This window comes from Pseudophryne corroboree, chromosome 4, assembly GCF_028390025.1.
Source record: "Pseudophryne corroboree isolate aPseCor3 chromosome 4, aPseCor3.hap2, whole genome shotgun sequence".
In the NCBI taxonomy this organism is placed as follows: Eukaryota; Metazoa; Chordata; class Amphibia; order Anura; family Myobatrachidae; genus Pseudophryne; species Pseudophryne corroboree.
The window spans coordinates 829,837,344-829,855,136 of NC_086447.1; the positions used below are offsets into that span (position 1 = coordinate 829,837,344).

The 17,793-nt window shown below is 45.8% G+C and overlaps 1 protein-coding gene across 1 annotated transcript in view; it reads right to left on the bottom strand.

Annotated features, from left to right (window-relative positions):
• LOC134910469 (serine palmitoyltransferase 3-like) overlaps positions 1–17,793 on the bottom strand; it is a 273,308-nt gene that overhangs the window by 219,771 nt on the left and 35,744 nt on the right. The window contains exons 2-3 of the mRNA XM_063918542.1: positions 1,418–1,606; positions 985–1,139 (exon numbers count right to left, since the gene is read on the bottom strand). Coding sequence (XP_063774612.1) covers positions 985–1,139; positions 1,418–1,606 — 344 coding nt within the window. The remainder of the gene's footprint in view (positions 1–984; positions 1,140–1,417; positions 1,607–17,793) is intronic.

A 17,793-nucleotide genomic window follows, 5' to 3' on the forward strand; every position in this document is an offset into this window, starting at 1 on the left:
GGGGTCCCTGTACTACCACAGTGTCCACTCCAGCGCACTCGACCCGCCTCCCACCGGCCGCGCGGGATCGCGATTTACAACGGGTCCCGCCTGGGGGGACCCACTTACTTCCTCCCTGAGTGCGGCCACGCGATCCAGGAGAACAGCGGTCGAGTGTGTGACTAACTGGAAGAAAACCGGAGCCTCCGCTGTAGGTACCCGGCAACCAGGGCGCGGGAGTGTACAGCGCCGCTGGGGGAGGTGATGGAGCTGCAGCAGGAGAGGTTTGACTGACATCTAACACAGACATTGTCTCTGCTGCAGCCCTTGAAGTCTTCATTTTTCTTTTAAAAGCTCCTTCTCAGGGCTGCTGGAGCAGCCCCCCTGCTGTATGCCTGCTTACTGCATGGCCCCAACTACAAAACTGATCTCCTGTGCACGGAGGCGGGGTTATAGAGGAGGCGGCACTAGGCATTCTGGGAAGAAGGTCAAAGCTTTGAGCCTGTTGGTGCCTCGGATCAAGATCCTACTCTACACCCCAATGTCATTCCTTGTGGAGCCCAGTGTACCCCGCAGCAGAAATAATGTTACATATCTGTTAATGGGGTTACATCAGTGATTACTCCTCTACCTCATATAGCCTCCTCCGCAGCTCTGTATTAGGGAGCCTATATATCACATATCTGTTCAGAGCGGCGGTAGCTATTATAGATAATATAAAACACTAATGTATACTTTAGGCCTCCCCACACATGTTCAGTACAACAGTACTGGGGGCATCCCGAGTATTAATGAACTCTACTAGGACTCAGTATTTTATGGCAAGACCGATCAGGACATTCGGATCACACAAAGATAAATTAGTGTTATCCAAGGAGAGGAGAAATAATATACAAAATATAAAGGAAACCACATTTGTTATTACAGTATAGCAGCAGCAGCAGCTTTGGGAAAGCGAGCACTGGAATATCACTATTACAGTACTGTAATAGCAGAGAGAATCACCTGTACGTCCAGTTGTAGTCATCCGTCAATCGCTCCATGAGATCAAACTGAGGTCCTGGCACGCTGCAGATAGGCCGGTTCCAATTGTCACGGACTCTCATGTAAAGATTTCTTGTATAGAAGTTTTCAAAGTCTTGGTAGAGGGGCACAAAGTCCTACATTAACAAATACAAACGAGGCTCATGGGTGATTGCCTTACATGCACTGTAATATGCTTCATGGATATTAGACCACAAACATTTACATTTTTTGGATGGAAAGCACCACCTCACTGCAGACGGTACATGTCACTGCAGTTAGGCAATGCCTTAAGCGACATTTGGTCCTCCAGCTGAAGGCAAATACTATATACATCAGACTGTACTGCACAGCAACAGTCAGTCCAAATAGCCCAAAATATAATGGTCTATACAGAAGGTCAAGAAAGTCTTACTTTTTGCTGTTCCCTTTCCTCAGCCATGTGACACTTCTCCAGACCCCAAGCTCTCATGAAATCACGCAGGTAGCCAAATAACGTGATAATGCCAAAGCCTATGTAGGTGAGCACAGCAACATACATTGGAGCTTCCTCAAAGGACTCCTTGTAATTTTTTTTGTACAGATGGCCATTTGCGGTTCCATTCTGCAGAAAGAAAAGAAGAATAGGGTTAGTTTAATTAGGACAGATCACCTCGAATTCCATGCTGTATAAGAGTTTATAGTAAATGCAGACATCTGACTGTATTAAGCACTGACGTTGTTTAGGGCAGGGACGTGTGGTGAGGTACTGCAAGCCTACCAAATTCCAGACCCACCCACATAACATTCAATGCTTCCCTATCCAATTACATCCTCTCTGTACAGTCCACATAACCTCACATATTTTGTCTTCCAACATTGCGGGGTGATCATATCATACAACCCATTAAGAACCTAGCAATCTGGTGGACCATTATGCAATAGGTAGCATCTATCCTTGTGTATCTATGCCTATTTCCCTATAGATTGTAAGCTTGTGAGCAGGGCCATCCTACTTCCATGTCTGTCTGTCTTTGCCCAGTTTTGTTCTAATTGTAAAGCGCAACGGAATATGCTGCACTATATAAGAAACTGCTAATATTATTATTATTATTATTATTATTATTATTATAATAATAATAATAATAATAATAATAATTAAATGGCTCAGGAGGCACTGGCTAGCACCAGTGCCAGATTTATACACAATATATGAGCCAAAGGGTTAATGTGGGCATTATACACAGGCAGGGGCGGATTGGGAACAAAAAGCGGCCCTGAAAAAATTTGTACTAGTGGCCCCACATGGGCAGAACCAGAGGTGTAAGGTCTACCCTTGGGCCCAGGCAGCAGCACCCTCCCCCCAAGACTTTTCAGATAGTGGGCATGTCCAGCATCAAGGGGGAAGTTAAACAGAAATAAAATTAAATATTATGAGCACATTATATGATACACCTTCAGAATTTAGGAAACTATATCATTCTTTAAAAATATATATTTTCTTGCTTATTACACCAACCGTATCCCAATCACTATTCACTCAATCTTATATGTCAGCCAAGCAGGCAGAGCATACACTAGATCATCTGCAATCACAGGCTAAGTGGCAGTAATTTTCATATATGCAAATTATTTTGCATCTTATTCATTATGTCTATAAAAAGGACCACATGTCCTCAAACAAAACAGGCCCCACGGGTGTGGTGGCCCACTGGGGATCTTCCCTGTAAACCCTATGGCCAATCCGCCTCTGTACACAGGTGCAGCAGTATATACTCCTGGAAATTTGGTGAGTTATGATCAGAGATGTGTGGAAATGATAGGCACTGCCTAACCTGCCATAGACTTTTTACTTCAGAGTTTTGCCTATAAAAACGATTACAATAATACAAAGATGGATATTTCAAACATATTCTTTGTATTTTTCATACATTTTAGAACGTTAAAATTAGAGATGAGCGGGTTCGGTTCTCAGAGAATCGAACCGTACCGAACTTCACGCTCTGAACCCGGTTCCGAGCCCGGCTCGGGTTTTCCCCGCCTGACTCGGAAACCTGAACGAGGCAAAATGTCATCATCCCGCTGTCGGATTCTCGCGGGATTTGGATTCCATATAAGGAGCTGCGCGTCCCCGCCATTTTCACTCCGGCATTGGAGAGTGTACAGAGAGGACGTGTCTCCGTTCTCTCAGTGTCCTCAGGGTCCGTGGCTTGTGCTGAATCTGTCCAGTCACAGTGCTTGTGTCCTCTGCTGCCATATGTCCAGTGCTGCTGTATAGGGTGCTCTGTTGTGCTGCATCAGTTCAGGGTGGTGTATTGTGCTGCATCAGTCCAGTCACAGTGGTGATGTCCTCTGCTTCCATATGTCCAGTGCTGCTGTTTAATAAGTCCCTTACAGTGTTGCTGTGTTGTTCTGCATCACACCAGTGGTAGTGTCCTATGCATCAGTCAGTCCAGTGACCATTCACAGTGGTGGTGTCCTCTGCTGCCATATGTCCAGTGCTGCTGTATAATAAGTCCCTTACAGTGTTGCTGTGTTGTGCTGCATCAGACCAGTGGTAGTGTCCTGGCCATCACTCATTCCAGTGACCAGGCAGTTACAGTGGTATACGCTGCTGCTATATGTCCACTGCAGACGTATATTAATAACAACAACAAGTCCCTTACAGTGTTGCTATGTTGTGCTGTATCAGACCAGTTGTAGTGTCCTGGCCATCAGTCATTCCAGTGACCAGGCAGTCACAGTGGTATACGCTGCTGCTATATGTCCACTGCTACAGTATTATTATTATTATTATTATTATAACAACCACCACCACCACCACAAGTCCCTCACAGTGTTGCTGTGTTGTGCTGCATCAGACCAGTGGTAGTGTCCTGGCCATCAGCCATTCCTGTGCAGCATATTGTGTTATATAACTCCAGAAACATAATGGAGAACAAAAATTTGGAGGATAAAATAGGGAAAGATCAAGAACCACTTCCTCCTAGTGCTGAAGATGCTGCCACTAGCCATGACATAGACGATGAAATGCCAGCAACGTCGTCTGCCAAGGCCGATGCCCATTGTGACAGTAGAGGGCATATAAAATACAAAAAGCCAAAGTTCAGTAAAAAGACCCAAAAAAATAAATTTAAATGGTCTGAGGAGAAACGTAAACTTGCCAATATGCCATTTATGACACGGAGTGGCAAGGAACGGCTGAGGCCCTGTCCTATGCTCATGACTAGGGGTTCAGCTTCACATGACGATGAAAGCCCTCATAAGTGAGGCCTTGACACTTATGTTGGTGTTAGACGTGCGTCCGGTATCCGCCATTAGTGCAGTGGGATTTAGACAATTGATGGAGGTAGTGTGTCCCCGGTACCAAATCCCATCTAGATTCCACTTCACTAGGCAGGCGATAGTGAGATTTTGCCATTTAATTCCAGTGATTTGTACGTATAATTATTAATTCCAGTGAGTTTGCCAATGAATTCCAGTGATTTGGACGTATAAATCCAGTGATTTAGACGTATAATTCCAGTTGGAATTGTTTGTGTCACTTGGCTTAGTCATACAGGTACCTCATTGCACCTCTTCGACATATTTGCATGAGGTGCTGTTTGGGGCCTAGTTTTGGAAAAGTGCCATCCTGTGTGACACTGCCGTATGAGTCCAGGGGTACTGCTGTATTAGTCCTGGGGTACTGCCGTATAAGTCCACCAATTGTAGATTTTTTTTTAAAGTGACTGGAGTGTGCTGGAGATGCCGTCAGTGGACCGAACAATTGCGTCCCACTCTTGACATTCAGTCACTGCGTGACACTACTAGATGGGCCAGGTGGTTGTGTCGCTTAGCTTAGTCATACAGCAACCTCGGTGCACCTTTTGTTCTTCTTTGCATCATTTGCTGTTAGGGGCCTTTTTTGAAATCTGCCCTCCTGTCTGCCACTGCAGTGCCACGCCTAGATGTGTTTGTGTCGCTTGGCTTAGTCATACAACTACCTCATTGCAATTCTTTTTCTTCTTTGCATGATGTGCTGTTTGGGGCCTTTTTTTTTATATCTGCCTTCCTGTGACACTGCAGTGCCACTCCTAGATGGGCCAGGTGTTTGTGTTGTCCACTTGTGTCGCTTAGCTTAGTCATCCAGCAACCTCTGTGCAACCTTTTGGCCTAAAAGCAATATTGTGGGGTGTGAGGTGTTCAGAATAGACTGGAAATGAGTGGAAATGATTGTTATTGAGGTTAATAATACCGTAGGAGCAAAATTACCCACAAATTCTGTGATTTTAGCTGTTTTTATGGGGGGTTTTTTCAAAAATCATCCCGATCCAAAACCAAAACACGAAAAGGGTGGTTTTGCCAAAACCAAAACACAAAAGTGGAATTAGAACCAAAACACAAAACACGAAAAGTGCCAGCCGCACATCTCTAGTTAAAATGCTGTCAACAAACATTAGTATGACAGGAAAGGCTCTGCCTCACACCACTGGTTTAGGGTGTTGGTATTACTATAGGAAGGCTGTGCTTATACATTCTAAAAGCCAGTTCTGTGATGCACCAATGTCAGCTTACAGTCCCAGCAACTTCCAGTATCAAACAGCACAGGCAGAGAAGGCAGTCACATTTAGAATTCAACATGCATGCGCATTCCAAAATATGGAAAAATACGATATCCAAAATACTGTACATTACTTCTGTTCCCAAGCATTTTAGATAAGGGAGACTGACCCAACCTTTACATACATAATGACATTTGCGTTTAGGAAAAAAACAAATAAATTCTAAACAAATAATAAAATAATAAAAAATAAAAAAAATTCAAACAATGATAGTTTTTTTTTCTTTTATGCCACTGTACAAAAACAATAATAATTTAAAAAAAAAATTGTACACTTCTTACACTGAATGGTTTAGCAAACCATTATAAGGGGGTATTCAATTGTCCGTTTTTTTCACATAGGCAAAAAGAAAAAATGCACTTCTCGCAATTTTTTAGGGCGAATGAGGATTCCTCCTATTCAGTAGCAGGGCTGTTTTTGCCAATTTTGAGGCATTTTTTTTATAATGCCTTTTCACTTAAAAAAAAAAAAAAGAAGAAGTGAAAAAGCATTGGCGAAAATGCCTTAAAAAAATGCAAAAACAGCCCGCAATTGAATAAGCAGAGCGGTAAATTCAATAGCTCTGAAATGATCAGAGCTAATTAAATACCACCTAAGAATGAAAAAGCCTGATATTCCTCTTCTTAGTTTAGTTCATTTTACTGCAAAATAAATGACAGCTTCAGAGTGTTTTAAGAGCATTTAATAGTTAAAACATAGGTAGAGAAGCCCTGATGTGCTTGCAAATGTTCAGTACATGCAGAAATTATATACTATGTTGGAAATTAAAGAAGACATTAATAGTGAGTTTACAGTATATGTCAGGGATTTTGCACTACTTATCACCAGCTCTGAGCTGGTGAAGAGAAATCTGCGATAAGCCATACTGTCCAACTGTCCCGATTTTCGCAGGACAGTCCCTTTTTTGGGACTGTCCAGCTGTCCCACCCGCGGGCCGCAGTGTCCCGCGGTCGGGGTGGGGGGCAGTTGGGAGGCTCCTGTCATCGCTGTCTTACTTAGCAGAGTAGCGGTGAATAGCGTCTATTCACTGGAGACAGAAGGAGAGGGGGGCATGCCAGCAGCTCACAGAGCGCTAAGCATGCCCCCTCAGTGACGAAAATGGGGTTCGCGATTGCGGCACTCCCATAAAGCCACACCCCTTTTCCATAGGCCACGGCCCCTTTACAGAATCGCCACACAACTGTCCTGCTTCACATAGCCGAAATGTTGGGAGGTATGGATAAGCCCTATGCAAACTTATCGCCGGTATTACTGCATCTGCGATAATTTATTGCGAACTGCGATTTTGCAGCCAATAGGATACCGCCCATGGGGGTTTATTCATGAAGCAGTGAAAAGTGTGGAGAAGTAAGCCAGTGGAGAAGTTGCCCATGGCAACCAATCAGCATTGAAGTAACATTTATAATTTGCATACTATACAATTGTATGGAGCAGCTGATTGGTTGCCATGGGCAACTTCTCCACAGGCTCACTTCTCCACTCTTTTCACTGCTTCATGAATAGACCCTATAGTGTCTTTTGTATAGTAGAGAATTTAGACTAGGTTTCAATAACCAAAAAAAAAAAAAATTATATTTAGCAGCAGTTGGGTCAGCAGCCCAGACTACTGTAACTAGACTACAGACCCAGCTGCTTTCCCACAGATGAGACTTCCCCTTTTCAGTTTCACTTTCGTATCACTAATATCAACCAAATCACTGAGGGGTCTATTCATGAAAAAGTGAAAAAGAAGTGAGCCTGTGGAGAAGTTGCCCATGGCATCCAATCAGCTGCTCCGTACAACTGTATAGTATGCAAATTATAAATGTGACCTCAATGCTGATTGGTTGCCACTTCTCCACACTTTTCACGGCTTCATGAATAAACCCGTGAGTGAGCTATTCTTCAACATCACTTAAATCTGCACTAAAACTGTAATAACTGATCAACAATTGGCTTTAGTCTGTCTACTGTACAATATGCAATGAGATTCAGGTATCCTACCAGCCTACACTGCCCAAATGTCCAGGAAACTCCAGAATTTCAGGGATTTCTCCCAGACTAAAGCAGAGTAGTGTAGCCTCCCAGATCCCACTCTCCACAATAATGAAGTTGTATATTCGCATTGTTATTATAAACCGCCCTCTGCTGTGTTATGCTATGAGTTGTGACAATGTGCAGTGGGGGGCCATGATGATGAAATTCGGGTCACCACACTCTGCCCATGCCACTAGGACTTCCACTCACAAAAGCAAGCATCAGATGAAGAGAAAGAATTGTTGATGGTTGCTATGGGTTTTGGGCACTGTTATTATACACATGCGTCTTCATACACTTGGTGGTGAGACTAAGCGCTGTGTTAGTGTATGTCTGGCACAGTGATGAATAAATAAATTATATAATATGAATGAAAAGAATTAACAAAATAGAAAAAAAAATATGGTGGCAAATAATAATGATAAATAATAATAATAATAATAATAATAATAATAATAATAATAATCATCCCTGAGAAAGAATCCAACAGGATTCGAAATGCGTTGGTATAGCGTGTGAGCAGACACAAGAGAAGGAGAAAGCACCGGAAGCCGAGACGTCACCGGAAGCCGAGATCCGAACGTCCGGTTAGAGCGCATAGCGCACAGAGCGGGATCTGACTTAGGGTAAGCCAGGGACAGTGTCCACCGAGCGTTCAAAGCGGGACTATAATTTCTCTAACCAGCTCCACACCAAACCACCTAGAAGGGGCTGTAAACATCGGGTCACCAGACCATTGTTTTTATATATATTTTTATTTTTCAAATTATTCCTAGTGTCCTCTTTCCAATCTTTCTCCTTTCTTCTCCTGCTGCACCCACTGCACTTTCCTCTTTTTTCCTGTTCATTGCCGCAAGCCACATTTTTATTATCATTTTTTTATTATTATCTTTTATTATTATTTATCATTATTATTTACCACCATTTTTTTTTTTGTTCATTCACTTCATTTATATGATATAAATTTATTTATTCATCACTGTGCCAGACATACACTAACACAGCGCTTAGTCTCACCTCCAAAAATTGATCCCCTACAAAACTGAGCAGCTCACATCAAGCGCAGCAAACTATTATCATTTCCTTCATACACTTGGCGCCAATACAGCGCGAGACGCCCGGTATGACTGGGACACTCCATGAGGCTTAGAATCCCATATTTTGCTTTACATTTGGAGTCTAGCTGGCATCACAGAGAAGCACCACTCCGTGTACTAGAGACCTGGGCTGCGACTTTTACAGCACATGAATTCTTTATAAACACGTATAAAGTCGCAGATGAAGCGCAGCGGAACATAGGGTGAGAAGAAGCTGCAGCTTCTCACACCAGGGCCCTTCTCACACAGATATATACAAATGTCTCATGTTAAATTGATCAGTGCAAGTTAGCAATGTCATTTTGTTGTCCTAGTAGTTTTAATTTATTTATGCAAATAAGACGCGTATTTCGAGAGAGGAAGACACTTCGATGCGGCTGGGTCTCCAAAGACCTGGCGCACGAGAGGCGCTATTTTGCGCGACTTGAGCAAGAGTATGAGTACACATCTGTAACTCTCAAATTACTACAAGGCAACAACATCATACCCTCCAACTGTACCTTTTTAATAGGTCAGTACCTTTTTTTATGGTCTGTACCGATTTTTGGCTCTCCAAACTTCCATTGAAAGTATAGGAAAAAGGGCGTGGCCACGTCCCCTTTTCTAATTTGTACCGATTTTTATGTGTATACTGTTGGAGGGTATGCAACATGCAGGTACAGACATACATCTATAGTATACCACCAGTGTCGTCGGCATTGTGATTGGACGCTGTGCAGCATTGAGGCGATGCAAGGGTTACTGCAGGTAGGGCTGCTGCACACACAGCAGTGGGGGAGTTCCCTAGAGCTCTCACACACAGACACATGCTGCTGATGACTCCCACGGCACAGGGAGGCAAAGGGGCTGATTGGAGGGGCTCATCACATGCCTCTCTCATCCCTGGAGATCAGCAGCCTCATGGGACTGATGTCATCAGAGGTTGTCTGCTAGAGATCTCTCCTAGGACATCTATTCTGAATGTCAGTAATGCCTCTTGGATGCTTTATATGGTGTGGAATTATTACTGGTGACTGGCTCAGTGATCAGTTACTAAAGAGTGACTCACTGAATCGTCAGCATTTACAGATAACGTAGAAACACAGGTTTATGGTGGTCATCTTTGAGTGTGGCTTATCACTATGTACTTTAATATGCTTTTAACCTGCCAGCTTGCGATTTAGGACCTTTACTATTTTAATTGCTCTAAATATGCTACAGTATATGCTGGTTGAGTCTCCTATATCCAAAATGCTTGGGACCAGAATTATTTCGGATATGGGATTTTCCGGATTCTAGAATATTTGCATATTCACTGCATTTTAAAGGGATCCCTTTAAAATACAGTGATTATGCAAATATTCTTGATTAGTGGTGCCCCGACAGGAAGCTGCCACCCAGCCTTCTCGTTGCAGTCTGGACATTCCGGCAGACGGCTTTCCAAGGTTTGGCTAACAGACCTGAAGCCCGGCAACTTTACCGACTCTCTGACCGCTGGATCAGTGCGGGAGTCGCCATCTTGGATTTAGGAGGGCGGGAGCAGGACGAGGAGGCGGAGCCAGAAGAAATTCTGTGTGGGGTAAGCAAGCCTAGGTCTGGCTCAGCTTGGTAGGGGCAGTGGCGTCTGCCCCAATCAGTGACTCCTGACTGGTGTGCTGCTGCGGCCATGCCGGTGTGTATGTTCCAACACACACCAGAATTTCAGGCACCTGCAATGGAGACCAGAACACAAGAGAGGGACCCATCTGGAGAGGATCACTGAGAGAAGTCACAGATATATTGGTAAGATCGCATTTGTGGGGGGTGCATACCACACCCCACACTGCACACACATATATAGCACAACACACACACATACTATTGTGTGGCATTATGTGAATAACGAACACTACTGTGTGACGTAAAGTGAATAAGGTAGAGAGGCACTACTGTGAGGCGTAATGTACACAAAGTAAAGGGGTATTACTGTTAGGGGAGGCATTTGATATGCCAGCTGTCGGAATACCAACAGCCGGCATACCGACAACTATTCTACCTCTTGGGGTCTCCACAACACCCCTGGAGGGAGAATAACGAGCGACACCGTGCTCATAGTGTGGAGAGCGCAACAAGCCTGCAAGGGGCTCTTTTGCGCACACCCCACTGCCTGCATGCCGGTGGTCGGGATCCCAGCGCCGGTATGCTGGAACGTAGTAGACCCACTGTGAGGCATAACATGTATAAGGTAAAGGGGTATTGCTATGTGGCATGTCGTCAATAACAGACATTACTGTATGGCAGAACGTAAGTACGGGACACTATTGCACGCTGTCCCTATTTAAAATATTATATATAAATGTTAGATTTCCAATGTCTAAGTTACAGCTCTGTGGATGAGGATTGCTATGGGTGAGGGGTGTTGGGTCATAGAAGGAACTAGCGGCGGTACTAGGGGCACCAGGAAAAATCTTGCCTAGGACATCAAATTGGTTATGACCAGCTCTGCCGAGAACCAGCAGTGAGGCCCACCAGAAAACGTGCCTGGAGGTAGACTAGGTAGGTAAACACACTATCTGACCTGTCACATGACGTCAGGGTCATGTGACATATCAGCCAGAAATACTCTGGTTTTCTGAATATTTAAATTTTTTGAGTAACGGATATGGGAGATCCAACCTGTAAAATCTTCCTGTAATGTATATAGGGCCTAAATCAGAGATTTACATAAATGCAGTGTTTACGTACATCTATGTTTTTAGATCTGCACATGCGCAGAATCCACACAGTGCATGAGCATATCCGGGACGCGATGTCACTTCCAGTGCCCCAAACCCCTCAGCATGATTGACCTGCTAATGTTTGGGGAGCAACATGAGGAAGAATTACAGAAATGGGGGCGTGTTGGCCCTGTTTTCTAAGTGCCAAGGCCAGTAGCTGCGTCCCTTCTGCTTCACAGGGCGTTTCTGTCCTCGCCTTAGCGTCACTGGCCCTGGAAGCATGAATTTTCGGATGCAGCAGCAGATCACTAAAGCATCCAGTCTTTCACTACAGAGGCCTCCTGCTGCTTTTACATATTTTAGCACAGCCACTGCATAAAAGTACGATCTCATCTGTGTAGGACCAATTTCCATCTTTGAAATATGAAAAAATGCAGGATAGCAGCCTTATCAACAGAAATACTATTGTCAACACTGACGTCTCCCGATGTAGGCGAGAATAAAAGGAACATAGACACAGTAGTATATACAGGCACCATGTCTACCAATTTACAACAATTACCTATATACCTTGACTGTACGCCCAGTCCAAATGCTTGGCAGTCTGGCAGCGGCTGTACAAGCAAAATGCTGCTAACATACTATTGGGGAGGATTCAATTAACACCCTTAATTTAACGGGGGGTGAAAAAAGGGGGTAGCCCTGAGCTTTAACGCCCCGGCTATTCAATTATAGCCTATTTTTCTCGACTATGAAAATAAGAATTTACTCACCGGTAATTCTATTTCTCGTAGTCCGTAGTGGATGCTGGGAACTCCGTAAGGACCATGGGGAATAGCGGGCTCCGAAGGAGGCTGGGCACTCTAGAAAGATCTTAGACTACCTGGTGTGCACTGGCTCCTCCCACTATGACCCTCCTCCAAGCCTCAGTTAGGTACTGTGCCCGGACGAGCGTACACAATAAGGAAGGATTTTGAATCCCGGGTAAGACTTATACCAGCCACACCAATCACACCGTACAACTCGTGATATGAAACACAGTTAACAGTATGAAACAATAGAGCCTCTCAACAGATGGCTCAACAATAACCCGATTTAGTTAACCATAACTATGTACAAGTATTGCAGATAAACCGCACTTGGGATGGGCGCCCAGCATCCACTACGGACTACGAGAAATAGAATTACCGATGAGTAAATTCTTATTTTCTCTAACGTCCTAGTGGATGCTGGGAACTCCGTAAGGACCATGGGGATTATACCAAAGCTCCCAAACGGGCGGGAGAGTGCGGATGACTCTGCAGCACTGAATGAGAGAACTCCAGGTCCTCCTCAGCCAGGGTATCAAATTTGTAGAATTTTTGCAAACGTGTTTGCCCCTGACCAAGTAGCTGCTCGGCAAAGTTGTAAAGCCGAGACCTCTCGGGCAGCCGCCCAAGATGAGCCCACCTTCCTTGTGGAATGGGCATTGACAGATTTTGGCTGTGGCAGGCCTGCCACAGTATGTGCAAGCTGAATTGTACTACAAATCCAACGAGCAATAGTCTGCTTAGAAGCAGGAGCACCCAGCTTGTTAGGTGCATATAGGATAAACAGCGAGTCAGATTTTCTGACTCTAGCCGTTCTGGAAACATATATTTTCAGTGCCCTGACAACGTCTAGCAACTTGGAGTCCTCCAAGTCCCTAGTAGCCTAGGCACCACAATAGGCTGGTTCAGGTGAAACGCTGACACCACCTTTGGGAGAAACTGGGGACGAGTCCTCAATTCTGCCCTATCCATATGGAAAATCAAATAAGGGCTTTTACAAGACAAAGCCGCCAACTTTGATACTCGCCTGGCAGAAGCCAAGGCCAATAACATAACCACCTTCCACGTGAGATATTTCAGATCCACGGTTTTTAGTGGTTCAAACCAATGTGATTTTAAGAAACTCAACACCACGTTGAGATCCCAAGGTGCCACAGGAGGCACAAACGGGGGCTGACTCTGCAGCACTCCTTTTATAAATGTCTGAACTTCAGGTACTGAAGCTAGTTCTTTTTGAAAGAAAATCGACAGAGCCGAGATCTGTACCTTAATGGAACCCAATTTAAGGCCCATAGTCACTCCTGCTTGCAGGAAATGCAGAAATCGACCTAGTTGAAATTCCTCTGTTGGGGCCCTTTCGGCCTCACACCATGCAACATATTTTCGCCATATGCGGTGATAATGAGTTGCTGTAACCTCTTTCCTGGCTTTAGTAAGCGTAGGAATGACTTCCTCCGGAATGCCCTTTTCCTTCAGGATCCGGCGTTCAACCGCCATGCCGACAAACGCAGCTGCGGTAAGTCTTGGAACAGATAGGGCCCCTGCTGCCGCAGGTCCTGTCTGAGTGGCAGAGGCCATGGGTCCTCTGATATAAATTCTTGAAGTTCTGGGTACCAAGCTCTTCTTGGCCATCCACGAGTATCGTTCTTACTCCTCGCCTTCTTATTATTCTCAGTACCTTTGGTATGAGAGGCAGAGGGGAGAACACATAAACCGACTGGTACACCCACGGTGTTACCAGAGCGTCCATAGCTATCGCCTGAGGGTCCCTTGACCCGGTGCAATATCTTTTATAGCTTTTTGTTGAGGCGGGACGCCATCATGTCCACCTGTGGCCTTTCCCAATGGTGTACAATCCTATTGGAAGACTTCTGGAGGAAGTCCCCATTCTCCCGGGTGGAGGTCGTGTCTGTTGAGAAGATCTGCTTCCCAGTTGTCCACTCCGGGAATGAACACTGCTGACAGTGCTAACACATGATTTTCCGCCTATCGGAGAATCCTTGTGGCTTCTGCCATCGCCATTCTGCTTCTTGTGCCGCCCTGTTGGTTTACATGGGCGACTGCCGTGATGTTGTCTGATTGGATCAGTACCGACTGGTTTTGAAGCAGAGGCCTTGCCGGCCTCAGGGCATTGTAAATGGCCCTCAGGTCCAGAATATTTATGTGTAGGGAAATAACCTGACTTGACCAAAGTCCCTGGAAATTTCTTCCCTGTGTGACTGCCTCCCAGCCTCAAAGGCTGGAATCCATGGTCACTAGGACCTAGTCCTGTATGCCGAACCTGCGGCCCTCTTGAAGATGGGCACTCTGCAGCCACCACAGTAGAGATACCCTGGTCCTTGGAGACAGGGTTATCAGCCTATGCATCGGAAGATGCGATCCGGACCACTTGTCCAACAGGTCCCTCTGAAAAGTTCTTGTATGGAACCTGCCTAATGGGATTGCTTCGTAGGAAGCTACCATTTTTCCCAGGACTCGCGTGCAATGATGCACCGCTACCTATTTTGGCTTCAGGAGGTCTCTGACTAGAGATGACAACTCCTTGGCTTTCTCCTCCGGGAGAAACACTATTTCTGGTTTATGTCCAGAACCATCCCCAGGAACAGTAGACGTGTCATAGGAACCAGCTGTGACTTTGGACTGTTTAGAATCCAACCATGCTGTTGTAGCACTTTCCAAAATAGTGCTACCCCGACTACCAACTGCTCCTTGGACTTCGCCCTTATAACGAGATTGTCCAAGTACGGGATAATTACAACTCCCTTTTTTTGAAGGAGTATCAACATTTCGGCCATTACCTTGATAAAACACCCTCGGTGCCATGTACAGTCCAAACGGCAGTGTCTGGACTTGGTAATGGTAATCCTGTACCACAAATCTGAGGTACTCCTGGCGAGGATGGTAAATGGGGACATGCAGGTAAGCATCCTTGATGTCCCAGGATACCATGTAATCCCCCTCGTCCAGGCTTGGAATAACCGCCCTGAGCGATTCCATCTTGAACTTGAATTTTTGTGTTCAAGGATTTTAAATATAAAATGGGTCACACCGAACCATGCGGTTTCGGTACCCCAACCCGTGTGGAATAGTAACCCCGTCCTTGTTGAAGTAGGGGCACCTTGAGTATTACCTGCTGGGAATACCGCTTATTAATTGCCTCTAGCACAGCCTCCCTGCCTGAGGGAGTTGTCAGCAAGGCATATTTTAGGAAACGGCTGGGGGGAGACATCTCGAATTCCAGCTTGTACCCCTGAAATACTACTTGAAAGAAACAGGGATCCACCTGTGAGCGAGCCCACTAATTGCTGAAATTTTTGAGACGGCCCCCCACCGTACCTGGCTACACCTGTGGAGCATCCGCGTCATGCGTCATGGTGTGGCCTCACAGGAGGCGGGGGAAGAATCTTGATTCTGGGAACAGGCTGACTGGTGCAGCTTTTTTCCCTCTACCCTTGTCTCTGTACAGAAAGGAAGCGCCATTTGACCCGCTTGCTTTTCTGAAGCCGAAAGGACTGTACCTTTGTCTGTGAGGAAACCTGAGGTAAAATTATTTCTTCCCAGCAGTTGCTGTGGATACGAGGTCCCAGAGACCATCCCCAAATAATTCCTCACCCTTATAAGGCTCTCTATGCGCTTTTTAAGTCAGCATCACCTGTCCAGTGACAGGTCTCTAATACCCTCCTGACAGAATGGACATTACATTTATTTTGGATGCCAGCCGGCAAAATATCCCTCTGTGCATCCCCCCTATATAAGACGACGTCTTTAATATGTTTTTATGTTTGCCAACTAGTATCCCTGTTTGACAGGGTCACCGACCACGCTGCAGCAGCACTATCTGCAGGTCTCAGTCTAGTACCTGAGTGTGTAAATACAGACTTCAGGATAGCCTCCTGTTTTTTATCAACAGGTACCTATTAAAGTGGCCGTATCCTAAGACGGCAGTGCCACCTTTTTTGACAAACGTGTGAGCGCCTTATCCACCCTAGGGGATATCTCCCAGCGTAACTTATCCACCTGGCGGGAAAGGGTACGCCATCAGTAACTTTTTATAAATTACCAGTTTCTTAACGGGGGAACCCACGCTTTCACACACTTCATTTATTCATCTGATGGGGGAACAAAACACTGCCTGTTTTTTCTCCCCAAACCTAAAACCCATTTTTAGAGGTGCTTGGGTTAAAGTCAGAATGTATAACACATTTTTTATTGCCGGGATCACGTCACGGATGTTCCTAGTGGATTGTGTATATGTCTCCACCTTGTCGACACTGGAGTCAGACTCCGTGTCGACATCTGTGTCTGCCATCTGAGAGAGCGGGCGTTTTTGAGCCCCTGATGGCCTTTGAGACGCCTGGGCAGGCGCGGGCTGCGAAGCCGGCTGTCCAACAGCTGTTACGTCATCCACTTTATGTAAGGAGTTGACACTGTCGGTTAATACCTTTCACCTATCCATCCACTCTGGTGTCGGCCCCACAGGGGGCGACATCACATATATCGGCCTCTGTTCTGTCACCATATAAGCCTCCTCATTCAACATGTCGACACAGCCGTACCGACACACCGCAGACACACAGGGAATGCTCTAAACGAGGACAGGACCCACAAAAGCCCTTTGGGGGGACAGAGTAAGAGTATGCCAGCACACACCAGAGCGCTATATATATACAGGGACTAACTGAGTTATGTCCCTAATAGCTTTTATATAATATACTGTATACAGTGCCAATTTTAATGCCCCCCCTCTCTTTTCCCTCTTACTGTACTGTAGAATTGCAGGGAAGAGCCAGGGAGCTTCCCTCCAGCCGAGCTGTGAGGGAAAAATGGCGCCAGTGTGCTGAGGAGATAGGCTCCGCCCCTTTTTCGCGGCCTATTCTCCCGTTTTTTATAGAATTCTGGCAGGGGTATTTACCTCATATATAGCCCCTGGGGCCATATATTGAGGTATTTTAGCCAGCCAAGGTGTTTTTATTGCTGCCTCAGGGCGCCCCCCCCAGCGCCCTGCACCCTCAGTGACCGGAGTGTGAAGTGTGTGAGAGGAGCAATGGCGCACAGCTGCAGTGCTGTGCGCTACCTTGGTGAAGACAGAGTCTTCATGCCGCCGATTTTCCGGACCATCTTCTTGCTTCTGGCTCTGTAAGGGGGACGGCGGCGCGGCTCCGGGACCGAACATCAAGGCTGGGCCTGCGGTCGATCCCTCTGGAGCTAATGGTGTCCAGTAGCCTAAGAAGCCCAATCCGGCTGCAAGCAGGCGAGTTCGCTTCTTCTCCCCTTAGTCCCTCGCTGCAGTGAGCCTGTTGCCAGCAGGTCTCACTGAAAATAACAAATTCTAAGACTATAACTTTCTAAGAGCTCAGGAGAGCCCCTAGTGTGCATCCAACCTCGGCCGGGCACGAAATCTAACTGAGGCTTGGAGGAGGGTCATAGTGGGAGGAGCCAGTGCACACCAGGTAGTCTAAGATCTTTCTAGAGTGCCCAGCCTCCTTCGGAGCCCGCTATTCCCCATGGTCCTTACGGAGTTCCCAGCATCCACTAGGACGTTAGAGAAATTAATGTTTTCGGGCGTTAGCCCACAGAATCCAGAAGTTCAAGGACCTTGGGTTAACATGAT